Raw genomic sequence first — 22,872 nt, forward strand, 5'->3', positions numbered from 1 at the left:
CAAGCTGAGTTTTGCAGGATAAGTATGCATTTGTAGAGGGGAGGACATTGCAGGCAGGTGGATCAGCACACTGGGTTCTCGGGGGTTACTAGTAGCTGTTTCACTGTGGTGTAAAACAGGAACAGAAGATAGAGGAAGGAATGGGTAAGGCATGCTTAGGCGCTTGGACTTAATCTGGCAGACAGTTGAAGCGTTTTCAGTTGGGTAAGTGACAGATTTATGTAAAGAAAGTTGATTTGAGTCACTCTGTGAAGGATAGATTGGAGGCCTTAAGACTAGTTGGAGGCTATGCAAAGAACCCAGCTGAATGATAGGTCTAGAACTATAGCCGTGGCCAGGGGGCTGGAGGGAGATGAACCCATAGGGAGTCAGGTCCCTATACCCCAGAGTCTAGTAACGGGAGGTCTGCATCTGTTACCTCAGAGGACGTAGTACTGTCTGTCCCTGGTCAGAGAGAGACACTGCCCTTAGCTCTGAAAATAAAGGCTTAAGTTTTTACTTAAGAGAGATTTTTTTTCCACTTTTTATATACATTTTTTTCCTCTAGGAAATAGACAGACGATTGGAAAAAAAACTGAAGATCACACAAAAGGAGAGGTAAGGCTGCTGTCTGGTCTGAGGGCTCACACGTTCTGCCGTGTGAGAGCTGGGCAGTCAGTGGTATTCTTCAGCTGGTCGTTAGGTTTCAGGCTTCTGGGCAGCGAGTCCCATCGCACAAGGCCATCGTGGCTGCAGGCTTTGGGAGTGAGGCTGGAGTTGCCCCTGCCTCCCACCTTAGTGGGCACCCTGTGTGAGATGGCTGATGGAAAGTGGGGAGGGAACAAGTCAGAAGACTTAAGGTTCAGGCCTAGCTCTGCTCCCAACTGCTCTGAGCTGTGGGCAAGTTGTTTCCCCCTGTGGAACATCAGTTTCTCTCTCTGTGACATAAGGAGTTTGGACAGATGATTTCTTGGGGCCCTCTGTGACTTGGTGGTTTAGGGAATGATGGGGTGTCCTGGTAGGAAAGGTTCTCAGAAATTCTTAAAGACCTTTAAGGATAACTTTTTTTCCGACCCAGACAGCAGAGAAGTGGGTTTCCAAAGCAGGTGAAGGTTGACGTCAGCAGTCTGTCTTTGGGCTTAGATAACCTGTTGGCCTTCCACAGGGACAAGCAGCATGGAGGAGGAGGGGGCCTCTCTGAACTTGCACAGTGGGGCGCCCTGCATGCCTGCTAGCTTTCTTGGCTCCCTTCCTCTTTGATCAAATTGCTGGCTCCTTGTCTGCTCGTCTCAGCAACTACACTAAGGCCTGGTTTACAGCCCCTTTGTCATGCCATTCCTGTCCTGCCCAGGACTTGTTCCAATTCCCTGGGCAGCAGCTGAGTTCCTCCAGTCCCTATCCCTCCTGATAACAAGACTTCAAAAACAGGTCCCTGTGGGCTGTCTGGTTCTGGAGAGAAGCTAGTTGACTGCTCAGAGGAGGGTCTTTGTGGCCGTTAAGGGTGGTCATTCCTGCCTGGATCCCTTTTTCCCTGTGCCTTTTGTTTCTTTCTCTTCCTGTATTGTTTTCCACTTCTGTGGACACATCCCCGGATGTGCGCACTCACCAGCCTTGGACGATGCTGCTTCTTTGAGCACTGCCAAGCAGTTTCTAGGGTCATCCTTCACCCCAGCCCCGCCGTGTCCACCGTACCAAAGAGCCCTGGAGTGGAAGCTGTCTCTGTTACAGAAGCCCTTTTAAAGAGGCAATCCAGTTATCTAGTAGCTTGTCTCTGGGAGGCACAGGTCACTCGGCAGAGGGCTGTGGCAGTTCGGTAAATCCTGTCTTGATGCCAGGCAGGCATGGCGGAGCGGCTCCTTTGTAGTGTTTGACTGGTCTGAGCACATGTAGTAGTAGACCTTGACTAGGAGTGAACACTTTGCTGACCCCCAAGGTAAGGGGCTCCCACTGCTCCAGCCTGTTACAACTCTGGTCTGTAGAGGGAAGCTGGGATTTTAACTGAAGTCATCGGATTCTGGACGTGAAACGTGTTGCTACAGGGGCCAAACAGTGGTTGATGTGACTGTGATGAACATGGGGATAGAAGTCCCAGAAAGAGGTGGTGGTCCAGTCGCCTTTGCCGGGGGTTAGGTCTGAGAAGCAGACCTGTGGACTGCATGAGTTTATGGCAAGGTAGCTCCTTTGAGAAACCCTTCTTGAGGAGTGAGTCTTGAAGTCTGGTCAGAAACCAGAGAATAATGAATAGAATTAGGAGGGGGAGGGAGAGGAAGAGGAAGGTGGTGAGGGGTGGGTGTGAGACGCGTGTGGGGTTCTGTGGTCCGGAGTAGGACTTGTGAAGCTGTGTTTGCTCTTTGTCAGCAGGAAATCCAAATCTCCTCCCAAAGTGCCCATTGTGATTCAGGACGATAGCCTTCCCACGGGGCCCCCTCCGCAGATCCGCATCCTCAAGAGGCCCACCAGCAACGGTGTGGTCAGCAGCCCCAACTCCACCAGCAAGCCGGCCCTTCCTGTCAAGTCCCTAGCGCAGCGGGAGGCAGAGTACGCGGAGGCCCGGAAGCGGATCCTGGGCAGCGCCAGTCCCGAGGAGGAGCAAGAGAAACCCATCCTCGACAGGTGAGTGTAGCTGGAAGGCCTGACCTCCTCCTCCTCCGCTCCTCCGCGCCACCGGGCCACCTTGTGGAGGAGGAGGGGGAGGGGGAGGGGGACGACGACGACAGCCGGGCTGCAGGTAGACCAGTGAGAAGAGGTGGACCGATCATAGCTCCAGCTGCAAACCCTGGCCTGGTGGGGTTTGCTGATGTTCTGCCTCTGTAGGCGCAGCAGAGGGTGGGGGAGGTGGACAGCGTGGTATAGAGGTTAAAGGCCTGGAGTGTGAGTCAAAACGTGCTGGAGTTTGAGCCTACCTCTGCCACTTACTTCTCTCTAGCTTAGAGCTACGGGGCACCCCTCGGTGCCTTCATAGCCTAATCTGAAAAATGGGGTAATGCCGACGCCCGCCTCCTCAAGTTATCATGCAGTGGAATGAGCACTGGGTTCTGGGACTCCTGCCTGGCACAGTGGAAAGTGCCCCAGTTAGGTGCTTATGTATCACCTTCTGGGTCTCATAATAGCCTACTGTGGTCTTTTGTGAATCTTCCAAATTCCTTTTTATTCCTAGTGTTTTTTTTCTCTGCAGTCCTAGAGGCTGCATTATGTAAGTTTGTCACCTGGTAAAGCAGTACGGTATTTCTTAAAACAGCCTTTTTCTAACTGAGAGGCCTCCTTGGTCTTGGTATTCTGAGACGGGAAGAACTTAGTCTATGTAGTTTCTTTCTATCCCTTCATTATTTTGGTAGACTTCTGTTATCTCTCTGCTAAACCTTCACTTGGCAGAGTAGAAAAAGTCTATTTCCTTTTAATCTTCTATAGTAATATGAGTCAACCATTAATCACATGAGTTTGAGAAGCAGGAGGGTAGTGATGTGGTTCCAGGTCCTCCTGAGCTCTCGTTTAGGGGTCTGTACCTTGGCTGGACACTCTGGAGAGTCTGAGCCACATGGTGCTGTGGAGAAGGAGCTGTCCTTGGTCTCTGCTTCTTAGCAGGATGGGCCCTTGAGCACTCCCCCTGCCTCCAGATGAGTGATGGCCACCCAGATTGGGGGAACAGTGCTGCTGGCGCTAAAGACCACCCACCCCGCCTGCCCACAGGGGCTTTCCGGCTTGCTGGCGCTCTGAGTCTGCTTGCCAAAGAAGCTGGCCCGGGGAGCCAGAGTTAACTGATGGCCACTTTGACTTCTGCCCCAGCTAAATGGAGTGGTTGGTTTTAAGATTTGGGGACCTCTTCTATATCCCTTTTCAGGCCTTCCTCTGATTTTCTTCCCTCCAGGCCAACCAGGATCTCCCAACCTGAAGACAGCAGGCAGCCCAATAATGTGATCAGACAGCCTTTGGGTCCTGATGGGTCACAAGGCTTCAAGCAGCGCAGATAAACGCATGCAAGAAAGGATGCCGCCACCGCTGCCACCTCCTGGGTCGTCCTCCACGGGTCGCACTGCCGTGGCAGACAGCTGGACTTGAGCAGAGGGAACGACCTGATTAACTTGCACTGTGATCCCCTTTGCTCCGCCCACTGTGACCTTGAACCCCATGCACTGTGACCTCCCCCTTCCCCCCCTTCCCACTGTGATTGGCACGTCTTTAAGGGCTGTCCCAAGTCAATGGAAAGGGAAAGGGTGGGGGTTAGGGGAGGGTTGGAGGGACCCACCCAGGACTCATAGAGTCAGACAGTGCCACTTGGCCACTTGGGGTAAAGCCAGTGCCAGCAATAACAGTTTATCATGCTCATTAATTTGGGATTTTGAAACACAAATGAGAACTCCTGTTCACCCACCCTCCAAGTGCATGTCTTCATCACTTAAAAGCAAGTTCCATTGGAAAATATCCTTTTTTTTCCCCCTATTTTTGTTGGTTTATACAGATATCTGATTTCAAGAAAAAGTGCATGGAGGGCTTTAGCAGTTTAATGAATTTTTAATTGAGAAAGGATAGTTTGATAGTCCACTTAAAAATGTTTCTGGGAAACTCACTAGAAACATTAACCAATAGAATTTTGGTGAGCTTAGCTTCTGTATTCCTACTGCTGCCCAGAAAAGGGGCAGGGCTCTGCAGCTCCCAGGACAGATGAACACCCCATGCCTATACCTCCCTCCCCCAGCTAAGTCCCAGGGCATCTTGGCCCCCATCTGGACTGTGCTAACTCTAGGCTCAAAGAGCCTGGGGAGGGTGCCAACCCCACCTCTAGTATTTTGGGAGATGGGGAAAGTGAACAGACTTCCCCTTCCCACACCCCTCAGGATGGTTCCCTACCAGCCAGGCTTGCTACTTCTAGAAGAGGGCAGAGACAGATGGTACCCCTGGGCTTAGAAGTAAGGGATGTGAGACTTGCTCAGTATTTTGCTGTTAGCACAAGGAAAGCCAGAAGAGAGTCTGGCTCCAGGACTCTGGCCTCCTGCCAACTGTGGTCAGGAGATGGCTAGATCTTCCCGTTCCAGCAAGGCTTGGGTTCTCAAGTTAAGGGTCTGTGGAGCACATCTCTGTAGATGGCAGCAGCTCAGTAACTACACCTGCTACATTTCCTTTGTGAAATCACTACCTTTGAAACAGACCGTTCTGAGTACATTTGGGAAAAGCCAAGTTGCGCATTGCAAAGATTGATGGTGACAGACTGGTCCCCCATAGACCTAAGCTACCCTCTACCCTTTTTCCCAGAGTGAGGGCCTGGAATGAAGGCAGTTTCCTCTCTGTCCCTGGAGCCTAGAGATTTGCTCTGGCTCCTAGAGATGGAATAACTAAGAACAGCTCTCTGTGTGGACAGTCTGGCTCCTCTCTCACTTTCTGGTCTCTTCTGTTGCACTGTGCCAGCCAGCCTGCCTCCTCAGAGGATGAGTTTTGGAGTGATTGGTGTCTTGTTTTGTGACAAGAGCAGCTTGTGGTGGCCAAGGTGGCAAGCTAGGTTTTGCGTGTGCACTGTCTGGGAATGTAGGCCAGGCCTAGCAAACCGTGTCCCACTACCTCTTCCCCTTACAAGGAAGGGCCAGCTGCCAGTGAATCAGCAATTAGTCCGTAGCACACACAGGCTTAACAACTGTGTGAAGCCAGGAAATTGTCCTGAGCAGAGCTGGAACAGAGCTTCAGTAAGAACTCAGAGGGTGAGTTGTGCCATAGGCCCCTCTGAGGGGGAATTTCCTCCAGAAGTGGGCGAGGGAGAAGGTTGGCTGCTGCCTGGATAGTTCCACCTCCCTGACCAAGTTTCCTCATTCTAGATGTATAGTGCCCATCCCTAAGGTAATAGTGGTTTCTGGCCCCAGGTGAGGCTGTCTTTTGAGTTGGAGAAGAGTGCAAAGGTAGGCCAGGTGGGAAGGCTACAAGTGCTCATTGCTCATACCTGGGGACCACCTGGTCTTGCCTCCACTCCCCCCGAGAGAGCCAGAGGGCAGGCTGGCTGGTGGGTGTCTGGATTGAGGATGCAGTAGGAGCTGGTGTTCCCACCTCCCACCGGCCAAAGATGGGCTCTGCCCTCTGTGTGCCTGTCACCACCCACCAGCAACTGTACACTTGGCCTCCCAGATGGAGATGTGGCAGGCAAATTGTAAAAGAAAGAAAGAAAGAAATGAAGACAGGCAACTGTTGTGTTGGGGGGAGGCGGGAGGGGAGATGGGAGAACAGTTTGGATTTTGTGTGTGTGTTTGTTTTCTGGTTTTTTTTTTTAGTAGTTGTCTGTAACTTTCCTTAAGTGCTTTTAATTTTTTTTTTAATTTTTTTTTTTTTTTAAGTAAGCTGCAGGCTTTGGCTTGGAAAACCCCCAGGGGGGTGCGGGGGGGGCAGAAACCTGAGGCTGCTGCCCCTTTATCTGCCTTCATGGTACTGTCCCCTTCCCCCAGCTCCTCCCTGACCCCGTAAGCCAGGCCTCAGACCTTCCAGCTAACCGCTTCCCATGAGCCACTACTCTGATGTCAGCCTATAACCAAAGGAGCTGAGGGTCAGGGCCTGGTGACCAACCCTTCTCAGCCCACTCAGGGTGCTCCCCACCTGCTGGCAGGAGGCAACACCCTATCTGCTACCATCAGCCCCTTCCAGAGCCCACTGCCCCATCCTGCCCCGCCCTGTCCAGCCCAGCTGTACCCTGCTCTGCCCTGTCTGGGGATGCTCTGCTCAGGGATGGGCCGCCAGGGCTGCCCCCATCCTCCCTGGTAAGCAGAGGCTCTGGAAACCTCTGGGGCCTGTTTTCTGGTCATGTGATCCCTGGGGTACACTTGGTTCCCTTGGGTGTCTGAACAGAAGGGTTTGGGAGGGAGGGCCGCACCCCTGCAGTGTGCTCTGCTGGTCTAGCGGGCAGCTGCCTACCCCACCCCACCCTGCACCGCGGGCTCCTGAGTCGGCAGATTAAGCATTTTATAAATTGTATTTTAAATACATGTTTTAAACTTGTCAGAGCCTTGTCCTCATTTCAGTCCCTGGCTTAACCTCTTGCTGTGGCTGCTTATTTAACTACTGGAGAGCTATCTCTGCTCGCTTCCAGGGAGAGGCACTCTCTTTCTTAGAGAAGTAGGCCTGGGGTGGCATATGGGTTGAGGGGTAAGGATCTGCCCCTCAGGCTCCAGCGGGAGGGGACTCCTGGGTCCTGGGGCTCTGTTGATAAGAGCATGGCTGAGGCCCCTCCAGCCCTTCCATGGGGTTGGTCTGTCCCTTTTAGGGGCCTGCCCTTGTGGGGCTCCTAGGCCAAACAGGGAGACACTCATCTGAGAAGAGTTCTGACTCTGTGCTTTGAGAGTGCATAGAAGTTCAAGGCTTTGCATCCAGGGTCACCTCTAGCAGGAGCCTGACCCTCGGCAGGGTTTTGAGGTGAACAGCTTCAACGGTTCCCAGGTGTGAAGGAGGTGAGGCTGGAGCCCTGTGCTCTGAGAGCTGAGTGGATGGGTGAAAACCAGACACAGAAGCTGAGGTTCTTAAGTGTTTATTGGCTTACCAGGCTACAAAAGCAAAATCCAGCAGGGTCCCTGCTCAGTGACCTGTCAGTCTGCAAGCCTTGAACAGCAGCCCAGAGTCAGGACTCTGCAGGGCCAGTGGGTTCGAGTCAGCACAGAGCTGAGCCACTTTCGGCTGTCAGAGCTGTATTCCTTGGGGGCGAGAGGCCGGGGAGAGAAGGATATAGGTCTTCATAGCTCCACTGCCTTGACCAGGTTTCCTCATTCCTAATGGATAGCATCTAACCTCATGGAATAGTGGCCCCGGCATGAGAAAGGCAGGTAGTGCTGGTCTGAGAGGGACAAACTATGTACCACTGAGTCTTGGGCACAGGAAGGCATAAGTAACCCTGACTTAGGTACAGTCTACTTGGTACACAGGCCTTCAACAAAGGTGAGTTTCCTCCCCCTTCCTCCATCCCCCTTTTCCTCCTGGGAGGAGCAGTCTCCTAGGCATCATTTCTGGAAGGGTGGATTCCCGTCTGGTTAGGCCAGGACATCAGAAGGAAAGAGGTGGGTGGGCATAGCCTGGAGCCCTGCCCTGGCACCCACCCGCTTCCTTGAGATCCTGATGGGAAGAAGAGGCTATGGATGTCCGGGCCCAGGCCTCTCTCTGGGAGTGCACTGACCCAGCACGTAGTGGCTGCCCTTCTAACGGCAGACTGTCTTCTTGTCCAGCCGTGGGCAGAGCAGGATGCAGGGTACCTGGGTGTAGGGGCTCTGCAGGTTGGTAGCTGGCAAGGGAGGAGGAGGCAGGAAAGGGGAATGCTTCAGAGCATACCTGGCCTTGGGGGCAGCAGACCCAGGTGAAATCCTTGCTTTGCTACGTAATGAGCTGACTGGGTTTGGGCAAGGCACTTAACCTCTCGAGTCTCTGTAAGCTGGAAATGGTAGTGGTGTCCACCTCACAAAATTGCTTTTGAGGATTAAAGAGAGAATACATGCAAAGCAGTCAGTTGAATGTTGAGCATAGCATTAAGATTAATAACAGCTTAAAAAGGAATGGGTATCTTTGTGATAGGTCCCAGCAAAGTCTGGTAGGCACACTTAGACTGAAAATCTAGCCCATCATTTGGCACATAGTAGGAGTCTGACAGGTCTAACTGCTAACAGGGAGGCAGCCTTGCCCAGTGAATAGAGCGCAGGTTCTAGAGTCAGACCTAGGTATGAACTCCCCTTTCTGACACAGGCTAGTGTGGGGCCTTCCGTAAGTTGCTTAAACTTCCTAGATGTGTTTCTCTGTCTGTAAAATGCGTAAATACATGATAATGAGAATGAAATTCCAGTGAATCTTCAAAAGGTCTAGCATACTGACCCCTGGGGGTGCTCAATAAATGATGAGCTGGGGGTGCTAATCATTCTCCCTTCTCAGTCCAGGCTCTTGGGAGCAATCTATGCTCGGGACGTGGCACAGGGAAGAGTCCATGCAGAAGGACTTTGTCAAAGAGAGCCGGAGATGGGTTAGCGACTACCAGCCCACTGACTGACGCACACAGTTAAGCCCAAAGTAGGAAACTGTCCCTCTGCTCCTGAGTCTTGCTGCATAGGGCCAGGGAAAGAAGCCAGGTGGGCAGGAGAGCAGGACTCCCACAGTGCCCAGGGCCCTCACCGCAGTTCTGCTGCTTCCGCCTGCTCAGGATCCTGAGGATCCTTCGTCTGGGACTTCCAAGGTGTCTGCCTCCTGGGGGTTGTAGGGAAGCTTCTTTTGGGACCGCAGCCGGCCTGTGGGCGATTCCATCTCTCAGGCCTTACCGGTGCCTTCCTTCATTTTCTTACGGTAATACCTGGGGAGGCAGTTCCCACCCAGTTCAGCTTGGCCATGTTTAGTTCACCCTCCACCTTTGTCACTCTTCCTGAGCCCTTGTTCGGTCAGGCCAGCTTTGGAACAGGGATACAAGTCTAGGAATTAGGAGACCTGGGTTTTAGTCCCGGCTCTGCCATTAACTTCCTGTGACCTCTGGCAAGTCACTGCTCCTGTATTGGGTCTTAGTCACCCCTATGTAAAATAGGGGGAGTGGTTATCTCAGTACCCTGTCACTCCTAGACACCTGACTTCTCTGAACTTCAGGTTTTCCCTGGGTAAAACAGATCAAACAGTCCATGTGTTACAGGGTTAAACAACAAGACCCATTAAGCACTCAGCAAATTGGTCCAGGGAAAGAGTTTGGTGAATGTTACCTGTGATCTCTATTCCTGATACTTTTACTTAGATGTGCAAGTGCTCTGTGAGTAACGCCCGCTCATCTTCCAGATTTCAGTTTAAGGACCATGTTCACCAGAAAGCCCTCTGTGCTCCTATAGACTGACTAGGCTCCTGCTGAGGGTGCCCTAACAACCTGTACTTAGCCCATTATAACCCACAACCCACTTTGTTTTCTTAATACTACTTGCTTTTCTCCCACTTGACTGCAGCACTGTTCATTCATTCAATAAATATTTATTGAGTCTTTACTGCATGCCAGCCCCTCAGATCTAAGTGCTTAGAAAAGAGAGGTGCAGGACATACTCATAAAAGGTCCCTGTATTGTAGTCTCTCAGCCCCTCTTAATTTGGCCACTGCTGCAGCAACTTCCACACAGGCTGTGACCAGCTTTTCACAGGGACAACTGACAGGGTCTCACCTAAGGCCTGAGCCCTTGCTTCTTGCCCTGAAACTTCTGACACATGAAATCCAGAAATGCAGGGGAATTAAACACCTGGGGGGACCACTTTGACAAAAGGAGCCAGCAGTTGAGTTATACAATCTTCTCTCTCTGACATATTTCTGAGCCACTATTCATAGTTTCAGAAGGTCCTGTGGGAGATTGACTCAACTGGCTCCTCATCTGTTCATGTACCTTCCTTCACTCCTCCCTGGAATCACTTTTCTGGATCATAGGCACAAACCTACTGGGAGAGTCACCGTGAACAAATAAAATACAATACCGTGTCAGTACTGATGGGTGCTCTGAGGGGAAGTAAAGTGGGTAGAGAGTAGTGATGGTGGGATATTTTGCTCACAGTGGTCAGCAAAAGCCTGAGACAGGGTGACATTTGAGCAGAATGAAGGGAGGCGGCAAGTCCCATGGATATCTGAAGGAAGAGTTTCAGGAAGAGGGCCAGGAGGTGGGAAAGCTTAACAGCAAGGAGGCTAGAGGAGCTTAGCTTTGTGTATGAGAGGGGAAGATACGGGAAGTGAGAGCAGGGCCAGACCACCAAGGGCTTTGTAGGTAGTGGTGAGGGTCGGGCATATTACTCAAGTGTTGGGAAACCCTTACACCTTAAGCTGATGGTCTGGTCAGACCTCTGTCTATCCCAGGGGGCCTGGAATTTGGGGTTTTAAAGGGTTTCACCCAGAGAGCATAGAAAATAAATACTAGAGCCCTCACATGGAAACTGGATTTAGAAACCTGTGTAAAACTAGGACCTGAAAAGGCAGCATGTTGAGAAAAAAGATGGACTAGAAAATAACTTCACACCACAGGAGCCAAAAGGACATACACAGAGTATACACAACTTCCTTGGTCACAGGTTTAAAGAAAATTACTGCTGTCCACTTCCTTTCTTTCCCCTTCCTGTGGACTTTGAGTTCACGTGTGTTGCTGGTAAGTTGGTTTAGGACTGACCTAGGGAATGGTGGAACAACAAGGTGGAAAGAAACTGGGTGTTTAGGCAGCCTTGTCTTCCTGCCTGCTTCCTCTGGACTATCAGTATAAGAGATGAATAAACTATCTTGTTTGAACTGTTGGGGTCTATTCCTTAACTATTACACCAACCTAGAATTCTGTACCCAGCTAAACTATTCAGTAAATGTGAGGATAGAATAAATACCTTCACAGACACACAAAAGCTAAAAAATTTTACCCCCCCGCCCAGCACCCTTTCTCAAGAAGCTATTGGAGGCCATGTTCTTCCAAAATGAAAGCATAAACCAAAAAGAAAAAGATACACATACAGAAAACAGGAGCTAACTAACAGAGGAGAGAGGCAAAGGTCAAGGAACATGGTGAAGAGAGATCCCACATTGGCAGTGCAGCTTCCATAAAGAACAACCAGTTTTTATTGCATCACTGAGGCTTAAAAGACAGAAATTTGAAGGGCTGGCATTACTATACCATTGTTGAATTGCTGCCTTTCTAACCCAAAAAGGCTACTGGGGAAAAAATGCTCCCATTTTTTTTTTTTTTAAGTAAACCAAATAAACCAAGAAAGAGTAAGCAGACCAAAAAAACAGTGAAACGTGTAATCCAGCAAAAGAGAATCCTAATCAGGGAAAGGGAGAAAAACTAGGATGACAACAGACTTCCAAGATGACAGACCTACAACGAGACTAAAAATAAATCAACCCTGAAACAACAAGCATGGAATAATTTAGAATGTGCCTCCCAGAAAAAGAAATGTACAGAAGGTGCAGGAACTATCAATGAGTACCAAAAAAAAACAATCATCAACTTCAGGAAATAAAAAAAAAAAGAAATTAGTATACTAAAATGTTCAGCTATGAATAATTACATACCTACATAGAAACCCCAAACACTTAGTCAAAAGTAATATATTGGAATGGGTCGGGGAGGCTGAGGGGACAGTGCATCAGACAGCTAAACCCTTACAATGATAAGATAGGAATAAACAGAACAAAATATTGTACATACATATTACTTTACTTAAAAGTAAGGATGGATTCTAAAGTGTTTGCCTTTGGAAGATGACTTTAAAGAGTGAGGAGCATGGCGAAGAGGGAGGTGTGGAACTGTAAGTGTTTATTACGAACCCCTTTGGGCTTTTTGGCTTTTAAATCTGTGTCCACTTACTACTTTGATTACACTTTTTTAATTAAGGTATTGATATACACTCTTATGAAGGTTTCACATGAAAAACAATGTGGTTACTACATTCACCCATATTATCGAGTCCCCTCCATACCCTATTGCAGTCACTGTCCATCAGCGTAGTAAAATGCCACAGAGTCACTGCTTGTCTTTGTGCTACACTTCCCATGACCGCCCCCCCCACACCATGTGTACTAATCATAATACCCCTCAATCCTTCTCCCACCCCACCCATCCTCCCCCACCCCTCCCCTTTGGTAACCGCTAGTCCCTTCTTGGAGTTTGTGAGTCTGCTGTTCTTTTATTTCTTCAGTTATGCTTTGTTGTTATACTCCACAAATGAGGGAAACCCTTTGGCACTTGTCTTTCTCCACCTGGCTTATTTCACTGAGCATAATGTCCTCCAGCTCCATCCATGTTGTTGCAAATGGTAGGATTTGTTTCTTTCTTATGGCTGAGTAGTATTCCGTTGTGTATATGTACCACATATTCTTCATGCATTCATCATCTACTGATGGACACTTAGGTTGCTACTTTAATGAAAATTTTTTTTTAATAAAAGGATAAAGGTATGTCATCCATGTAATCCAGCAAAAGAGTTAACTATTAACCAAAAAGAAATCAGTATAGCCATATTAAGCTTTTTAAAATAAGACCTTAAGACAAAAACGTTACTAGTGACACAAGTGATTACTATATATTAGTAAAGTGTTCAATTCACCAGGAAATGCAAAATCTAAACAAAATAAAAAATACAAGGTAAATGGACAATTTATCAATCACAGAAGTGATAACAAATAACTATTGAACTCAGCCATTGTAGCACCAAAGAATCCACAGACAATATGTAAATGAGTGGGTTTGGTTGTGTTCTAATCAAAGTTTATAAAAACATAGTATGTGCTCTTAGAATAACAACTGAATTAGAAATGAATAACTATGTTAATAATCAAAATATTTGGAGATTATACTACACACTTCTAAATAACCATGTAACAGAAGAAACAGCAAATAATATTAAAGAATATTTTGAACTTAATGAAAATGACTATACAAGGTTTTTAAATGTATGAGCGCTAAAACAATGCTTGGGATGAAATTTAGTTTGAATACTTATATCAAAAAAGAAGAAAGGTCTTAAATTGATTGGCTGACTTCAACCCTAAAACAGAAGAGCAAATTAGGCCCAAAGTAGAAGGAAACCAACAAACTAGAAAATGGCTTAGAAAAATAATAGAGAAAAATCTCTTGAGCCAAAGACGAAAGGATCAATAAATTATATCAACCTCTAGACATCAAGAAAAAAAGAGAAGACACAAATGATGAACAAGGGGACATCATTACAGATCTTACAGATATCAAGAGGAAAATAAAAGAATACGAACAACATTATGCCAATAAATTCAACTGAAAGTAGAAACATTTCTTGAAAAACACAAATTACCAAAAATACTCAAGAAGAGAAAGCCAAGGTAGCTTTATACTTATTAAAGACATTGTATTTATAATTAAAACCTTCCCACAAAGAAAACAAGATTCCAGTGGTTTCATTGTGAGTTCTCAAACCTTTAGGGGAGAAGAATACCAAGATTTCATAAACTCTTTCAGAACATGAAAACACTTAACTCATTTTATGAGGTTATCATTATACTGATAGGAAAACTAGACATTACAAGAAAAGTAAACTATGGGCCAATATCCCTTGGGAAGATGCAAAAACTCTTAGCAAAATTAATCCAGCAATATGTAAAGAGGATAATTCAAGTGAAGTTTTTCCAAGGAATAGAAAGTTGGTTTAGGTAAATCAATCAGTTTTATCTACTATAATAGCAGAAGAGAAAAACCTTGGACCACTCAAGATGCAGAAAAAGCATTTGACAAAATTTAACTCCCATTCATTCTAAAAACTCTCAGCAAACTAGAAATAGAAAGGAACTTCATCAACATGATAAAAGCATCTACAAAAATCCTATAGCTAAAATCATATTTAGTGGTGAAAGGTTGCTTCCCCCATGAGCAGGAACAAGGAAAAAATGTTTGCTGCCATCACTTTTATTTCACTGAAGTTCTTAGCCAGTGCAATAGGCAAGAGAAAGGAATAAAAGGTAAACAGTTTGGAAGGGAAGAAGTAAAACTTTTTTTTTAAATTAAGATATCATTGATATACAATCTTACGTTTCACATGAGCAACATTGTGGTTACAACATTCACCCATATTATCAAGTCCCCCCTCACACCCCATTGCAGTCACTGTCCATCGGCATAGTAAGATGCTACAGAGTCACTAAAATACAACTTTTTATTCACAAAAGACATAACTGTGTTTGTAAAAATCTTAAGAAATTAATTTTTAAAGCTACTAGCACTAGAAAGTAAATATAGCAAGGTCACAGGATACAACAATAAATTGGTACTTCTATATACTAGCTATGAACAATTAGAAAATGAAAAATATCTTTAATAGCAGAAAATATGAAATACTTATGGATATACTTAACAAAATATATACAAGATCTGTATCTTGAAAACTATGAAATTCTGCTGAAATTAGAAATCTAAATAAGAGCTATACCATGTTCATAAATTAGTAGACTATTATTAAGTCTACCATGATTAAGATATCATTTTTCCCAAAATGAACATATAAAGTCAAGGCAATCCCAACAAAATACCAGAAGGCTTTTTAATGAAAATTGACGAACTGATTCTAAAATGCATAAAGAAATACAAAGGGCCTAGAATTGAATAAGATCTAGAACTCTTTTTTTTTTTTTAATCAAAGTTGGAGGACCTACTCTACCTGATTTCAAAAGTTACTGTAAAGCTCTAGTAATCAAGACCCGTGTGGTACTGGTAGAAAGACAGAGGAAGAGAATAGAGTCCAGAAATTAACTCGTGTAAATGGTAAATTAATTTGGGGGAGGCTTTTTATTTATAGCATATTTCTTATGTAAGATTTTTTTAAATAGACTTAATTTTTTAGAGTAGTTTCAGATTCACAGAAAATTGAGTGGAAAATACAGAGAATTCCCATATACCCCTTGTCCTCCACCCCCCGCTCTGTCCAGAGAGTCCCACATAATCAGCATGCCCAACCAGAGTGGTGCATTTGTTACAATTGGTGAACCTACATTAACATATTATAATCACCAAGAGCACGTAGTTTATATTAGGGTTCACTCTTGGTGTTCATTCTACGAGTTTTCATGAATGTAAAATGACATGCATCCACCATTACAGTATCCATACAGAGTAGTTTCATTGATCTAAAACTTTGTGCACCTATTCATCCCTCCCTGATAACCTCTGAACTTTTTACTGTCTCCCTTGTTTTGTCTTTTCCAGAATGTCATATAGTTGGAATTATACAGCATGCAGCCTTTTAAGATTGGCCTCTTTCACTTAGTAATATGGATTGAAGTTTCCTCTCTGTCTTTTCATAGCCTGGTAGCTCTTTTCTTTTTAGTGCTGAATAATATCCCATTGTATGGATGTGTCACAGTTTATCCATTCACCTACTGAAGGACATCTTGGTTTCTTCCAGGTTTTAGCAATTATGAATAAAGCTGCTAAATATATCTCTGTGCAAGTTACTGTGTAGACTAAATTCTCAGTTCATTTGGGTAAATAACCAAGGAGCACAACTGCTGAATCATAGGGTAAGAGTCTATTTAGTTTTGTAAGAAACCACCAAACTGTCTTCCTAAGTGGCTGTACCATTTTACATTCCCACCAGCAATGAAATGAGAGTTTCTGTTATTCTACATCCTTGCCAACATTTGATGATTATCAGTGTTTTGGATTTTCACCATTTTAATAGGTGTGTAGTGGTATCTCACTGTTTCAATTTGCAACTCCCTAGTGACACGTGATGTTGAACATCTTTTCATATGCTTGTTTGTCATCCATTTATCTTCTTTGGTGAGGTGTCTTGTACTCAGAGTCATGGTATCCTTCTGTGCAAGGCCAGTCACACTAACAGTATAAACAAAAGTCCTTCATGAAACTAAAAATTATTAATTCTATTAAATACTGACACTTGAGTTCTCATCTCTTTAATACACTAGCAATATTCTTTAAAATCCTTCAGCTGCATAATCAGGTACAATGGTTGGCTTGAGGAAAAGCATTTGTGCAACTGAGTTGTGAGCTAAACTGCTCACTTTTTTCTTATGAAGGAGTTCAGGACATGCCATTACAAAATATGCTGCTTGGGCATATTGATTATTTTGAGTTGAAGGTACTTGAAACACGGCAGATGCCAGAAGGGCACTCTGACCATCCTTATTCTTTCTAAAAGCAGGAGATAAAATTCCTGTGAAAGGTACCAGGGGAATGAAACATTCTTATCACCAGAGATGAGGTGTCAGGCTAAGAGAACTCTATACAAACAGACCTTGTTAAAATAACTCCTATCTTCCTTTCAGTCTGCCCATATCTTTTAGTTACCTTTCCACAATTGTTACTCTTTCCACTCATATATATATATATACCACTCTTATATACCTGGTATATAGGCACTTAGGCCTAGTCACTTCTTTGGGACTTCATTTTTCTTGTTATGTACGTGTAAATAAAATTCATATGCTTTTCTCTTGCTAATTTGTCTTATGTCAGTCCCAGCTGATACCCTAACAGGTAGCAGAAACGTTCATCTCCGTAGTTTCTGATGACAAGGACGAGATAGCATTGGCTGGAACACTGCCATTCTGGGGGCTACAGCTGGGATCCCGGGACCTGACTAACCAGCAGAAGGTAAAAATTCTTACTCTGTCTCCCTAATCTCTCTACTGCCTGGTCGAGAGAGGAAGGTAAAAAGCTTCTTGTCCCTTCCTTTCAAATTCAGATTGGCAGGAGAAAACTATTTGTAAGAATTCGTTCTTTGGCTTGTGATTCTTGTGAATTTGGTTTTGGTAATGGATTGGTTATTAATCCTTTCGCTCTCAGGGATCGCTATTACTTTCCTGTTTGTCTCATCTTGTGTACTAAGACCTTAGCTTGGCTTTCTGCCTGTGGGACTGTGCAAGCTGCCAGGCCTGGCCCAACTGCCAGGCTGGGAGCTCTGAGAATATGGAGATGGCCTGCAGAGACCTGGGCGGCACTCGGTTTGCAGCTAGCATCCTATGGACTGCTACCAACCCTCCAGGGAGTGATCTAAGTCTTTCTGTCTTTGGCTGTCTTTGGGAATGGCTTTCGATCTTGGGAGGGCTGCCTATTTTACACCCTCTTTGAAGATGCCTTTTACATCCATGGTTAAGTCATAAGAGACTTATTAGTTTTGGTTTGAGTCACTTGAAAAGGTATACCTTTGGTTTTAAGGGGAAAAAAAGGAGTTCAGTATTGACATGAGAATTTACTGTTTGTACCAGCTGGAACCTGATAATAAGATATTTGAAAGAATGTTTTTTAAGGAGCTCTATGGTTAGAAGTTCGCCTCTTATTTAGAGCCTGAAGGGAATTATTTTTAAGGCCCTTCTTTCCTAAGCTAAAGTGGTACTATGTACTCAGGGGGAAAGAAAACTATCTAAAGCCTTTGTGGAATGATTTATTAAAACATTCCAAAACCACAGCTCTAAATCTAGAACATAGGAATCTTTATTTCCATCTTGGTTGGAAATATCCTCCCTGATATAAAGAAGCAAGTTCAAGATAATGTAATTGGATAGGCAAGTCACCCCATTCAGGCTGTGACCCAGTTCTGTGAGAAATTAAAAACAGTGTTCTTGTTTCTCAAAGCAAGTCTCTACAAAAACAGAAATATGGTTGTATAGGAGAAATACAAAGCCCACCCATCCTTCTTGCCAATCCCCAAATATTCCTTATTCTTCTGAAGACAATTTTTGATGCTGTAAAAGGTCAGGACATCGGACACAGAACTGTCCTGCATTTAAGAAAAATAGGCCATGTGGAAACAAATGGGGAAATGAAAAATCTTAACTCTTCTCCACAAATATTAGTAAAATGCTTTAGCCTTCTGAGCCCCTTACGTTAACTTGTTCCATATGCCAGAAATATAATTTGGATCCAACTATTTTTTCATAGACTAATGAATTTTGTTTACTGTACCTATTTCATGGCTAAGATTATAAAATGCAACTGTAAGATTCTACATCTGTATGTTTATGTGTTTCTATATATGTATGTAATATTTTTCTACCTCTGGAAGGTATTGCTAAAATTAACTTATAAAAGAGCTCTATTTAATTGTCCTGAACAAAAAATATAAGCACTTAATTAAGACTAGTCAAAGAAGTTTATCTTATCTCCACTAAGGTGTTTAAGATTATAATACTATAAATGAAACCTAAGAACAAAAAGTGCAATAAAAGTAAATTGCTTGATGTATGTCAAGCATGACAGTAAAAAAATTTTTTTTAAAGGGGAGAGAACTATATGTTTAACTTTTTAGGTTCTTTCCATCTGTGATTTTTGATACTTGTCTCTTTTGTCAACAATAAAAATAACCTAAGCTATTTACTGTCTCACAAAATTTACGCAAGTAAGCATAATTGTTAAAAACAAGTAAATTAGCACTCCCCAACTTCAAGCTCTATTACAAAGCCACAGTAATCAAAACAATTTGGTACTGGCACAAGAACAGACCCATAGACCAATGGAACAGAATAAAGACCCCAGATAGAAACCCAAGCAAATATGGTCAATTAATATATAATAAAGGAGCCCTGGATATACAATGGGAAAATAACAGCGTCTTCAACAACTGGTGTTGGCAAAACTGGACAGCTACATGTAAGAGAATGAAATTGTATTATTTTCTAACTCCATACACAAAAGTAAATTCAAAGTGGATCAAAGACCTGAATGTAAGTCATGAAACCATAAAACTCTTAGAAGAAAACATAGGCAAAAATCTCTTGAATATAAACATGGGCAACTCTTTCCTGAACACAGCTCTTTGGACTAGGGAAACAAAAGCAAAAATGAACAAATGGGACTACATCAAACTAAAAAGCTTCTGTACAACAAAAGACACCATCAGTAGACCAAAAAGGCATCCTACAGTATGGGAGAATATATTCATAAAATGACATATCCAATAACGGGTTAACATCCAAAATGTATAAAGAACTCACATGCCTCAACACCCAAAAAGCAAATAACCCGACTAAAAAATGGGCAAAGGATCTGAACAGACACTTCTCCAAAAAATAAATTCAGATGGCCAACAGGCCCATGAAAAGATTCTCCACATTGCTAATTATCAAAGAAATGCAAATGAAAACTACAATGAGATATCACCTCACACCAGTTAGGATGGCCAACATCCAAAAGACAAGGAACAACAAATGCTGGTGAGGATGTGGAGAAAGGGGAACACTCCTACACTGCTGGTGGGAATGTAAATTAGTTCAACCATTGTGGAAAGCAATATGGGTGTTCCTCAAAAAACTAAAAATAGAAATACCATTTGACCCAGGAATTACACTCCTAGGAATTGACCCAAAGAAAACAAGATCCCAGATTCAAAAAGACATGTGCACGCCTATGTTTACCACAGTACTATTTACAATAGCCAAGATATGGAAGCAATCTAAGTGTCCATCAGTAGATGAATGGATAAAGAAGATGTAGTATATATACACAATGGAATACTATTCAGCCATAAGAAAGAAACAAATCCTACCATTTGCAACAACATGGATGGAGCTAGAGGGTATTATGCTCAGTGAAATAAGCCAGGTGGAGAAAGACAAGTACCAAATGATTTCCCTCATTTGTGGAGTATAACAATGAAGCAAAACTGAAGGAACAAAATAGCAGGAGACTTACAGACTCCAAGAAGAGACTAGCGGTTACCAAAGGGAAGAGGGTGAGTGGGTTAGGGAGGGAGGGAGAAAGGGATGAAAGGGCATTATGATTTAGCACACGTAATGTAGGGGGATCATGGGGAAGACAGTATGGCACAGAGAAGACAAGTAATGACTCTATAGCATCTTACTGCACTGATGGACAGTGACTGCAATGGGGTGTGTCAGGGGGGACTTGATTATGGGGTGAATGTAACCACAATGTTGCTCATGTGGGACCTTCATAAGATTGTATATCAATGATACCTTAATAAAAAAATGTAAGTAAATCTAAGAGGGATAAAAGTTTATAAATAACCTTTTCAATAATAATTATGTTTTTAATATTTCTGCTTAAAAATAGTTTACAAAATCTCTTTGGTAACTTTTGGTAAATTTTATTATACTAAGGTAAATGATAGATATTCATTAAATATCTGGATCAGTTCTGAAATAAGATAAAGCACTGAAATGTTAATCATTAAACATAAATTTATCTACTTTGGCTTCTTAATTTTTGTTAACAGAAAGACTAAAGATATTTGTGTCTGTTAGTAAACATGTTCTTTGCTACATTAAAAAAAATCATACTATGAGAAAGTATATGTCTCTAGAAATTATAAAATGGTGTATTCATGAATTTACTAATCTCTGCAAGATACTAATATATGACATCACAATTGCTTACTTCATGATTTTCACTGGAAATTAAGGTTGCTAAAAGTTAAAAATTGTAATTCATATAAATGAATAAGACTACTAAAAATGATAAGGGTAGAAAACCCTCTGCAAACAAAGTATGTGAGGAAAATGAGATGTATTTGTAGTTAGAGGAGGCTTGAGATATAGGAAAAACATGTTTTTGTTAAAATAAAGTGATTTTGTCCTAGTGTTAAGAGTATTTAAGGGTTGTTTCAAAATAAGAAAGTGGAAAAGAAAGAACAAAAAAATAAATGGGAACAGGAAGTCAGAGAGAGTGAGAAAGAGACAGGAGAGAAAGAAATCTTGTATGGTCAGGCTGGTTCAAATTAGACAGACTTTTGTAAGCATTTTATGAGGCTTTAATATCAATAGTGTGCTTATATAAAACTTAATTTGATTTTCTTCCTGAGTTAAAAGGAGAAATTTTCTTGGATTATTGTAAAATATTTTTCTTCCTTGTTAAGTAATCTACCTAAAAGGCAAAGATTCCATGTTCAGCAAAATAGTTTCCATGCTTCATGTTGTCTTTATCATAAGGTTGTTGTATACTTAGAAAAACTGAGTCTTCTCAATATTAAAAGAGCTAAGATATTTTTATATAGCTATGTAACTTTCTGTATTTGCCTTTTAAAGCTTTTATTGTCACTTTGCTTAACTATGTAACTACTGTTTCACTGTTATCTGTGATCCTAGTTAATCAAGTAAGTGTTCAAACCTTTGACATTGTTTACAAACTTCCCAAAATCAAATTCTAAATAAAGTCTTTTGACCTATAACCAACTTTGAGACTTGCCAGAGGGCCCCTGGGAAATCTTAAGAGAATTCATTCTCTCACCTTATAAAAAGAGAGAGATTAAAGTATTTAGGTTTATTTAATGTTAAATTAAATGGAAAGCATTATCAAATAAAAAATGATACTAATTCTTCTTCAGGTTATTTTTGTGTGGATGTATGTTATTAATACAAGCGTACCAGAAATTGTATAAAATTCCCAGAAATCAGATATGTCTTGGTATGATGTTATCAGTCAACATTCCAGTTATCACCTTAAAATGTTGTATGTCCAAAAATAATCAAATATCCTTGTTAACTGCATTTCAGTGAAGTCTCATCAGTTCTTTAATCATGGCCGTGTTAAGTCTTTTGTCACACAGACAGGTATCGTTTTGCTCTGCCCCTGAAAGCTTTTACAATAATTAAACGCAAAAATGTTTCATCTTGACCCAAGAATGGACTAACAGTTACCAAAGGGAAAGGGACTGGGCAGGAGGGGTGGGAAGGGAGGGATAAGGGCAGGGAAAAAGAAAGGGGGCCTTACGATTAGCATGTATAATGTGGGGGGGGGGCACAGGGAGGGCTGTGCAACGCAGAGAAGACAAGTAGTGAGTCTACAGCATCTTACTACGCTGATGGACAGTGACTGTAATGGGGTTTGTGGTGGGGGGACTTGTTGATGGGGGGAGTCTAGTAACCATAATGTTCTTCATGTAATTGTAGATTAATGATAATAAAGTGAATTAAAAAAAATGTTTCATCTTGAAGGAAATTTCTGAAAACGATTCTGTTTTCTGGATTAGTACTCTGGATTATAGGTTTCTGATAATTAAGATCATACCACTGAACTGGGAAGAATTTCTAGAACTCTGATTTAAATACTGATGGGTTCATGTAACTGCCAACCTAACATCAAGCAGAACAAAATCAAGGACGTGAGACTGAGTGGACTGATGGGGGTGATTACAATTTTATGACTTTTTGTTTGAAACATTGCCGGTTCCCTATTGTTTTGATTTCCAGGTTTAAGAAATCCCTTTTCTCTTTTCTCCTAAGACCTCTATAGCTTACCATTTGGTAAAATTATACTTTGGTCAACAAAATTAAAACATTTATCTTTTTCCTCCCACCTGATCCCTCCAGAATTAAAAAACTCTTGAATATTCTCATTTTCATGGCAATATAGTTACTTACATAAATTCAATAAGAATCTGTCCTTGTTACAGAGCATAATTAAAACTATGAGCTATATTACTAAGGCTTTAACACTAATGTCATATTTGAAAATTATGAACATAG

The 22,872-nt window shown here is 43.1% G+C and overlaps 2 protein-coding genes across 4 annotated transcripts in view; one reads left to right on the forward strand and one right to left on the reverse strand.

Moving 5' to 3' along the window:
- SZRD1 (SUZ RNA binding domain containing 1) overlaps positions 1–6,945 on the forward strand; it is a 28,734-nt gene extending 21,789 nt beyond the window's left edge. Inside the window, exons 2-4 of one of the 3 annotated variants that reach the window (XM_073233282.1) lie at positions 548–597; positions 2,338–2,592; positions 3,845–6,945. In XM_073233282.1, the coding sequence (XP_073089383.1) occupies positions 548–597; positions 2,338–2,592; positions 3,845–3,947 (408 nt within the window). In that variant the 3' untranslated portion in view covers positions 3,948–6,945. The remainder of the gene's footprint in view (positions 1–547; positions 598–2,337; positions 2,593–3,844) is intronic. The other 2 variants (XM_073233284.1, XM_073233281.1) reach the window with 2 other exon arrangements.
- A 584-nt stretch (positions 6,946–7,529) lies between these two features.
- Positions 7,530–22,872, reverse strand: part of SPATA21 (spermatogenesis associated 21) — a 52,795-nt gene continuing 37,452 nt past the window's right edge. The window contains 5 exon segments of the mRNA XM_073236227.1: positions 7,530–7,634; positions 8,030–8,095; positions 8,097–8,215; positions 9,091–9,138; positions 9,141–9,265. Of these exon segments, the coding sequence (XP_073092328.1) occupies positions 7,530–7,634; positions 8,030–8,095; positions 8,097–8,215; positions 9,091–9,138; positions 9,141–9,265 (463 nt within the window).

The sequence above is a fragment of the Manis javanica genome, chromosome 4 (assembly GCF_040802235.1).
Source record: "Manis javanica isolate MJ-LG chromosome 4, MJ_LKY, whole genome shotgun sequence".
Taxonomy (NCBI): domain Eukaryota; kingdom Metazoa; phylum Chordata; class Mammalia; order Pholidota; family Manidae; genus Manis; species Manis javanica.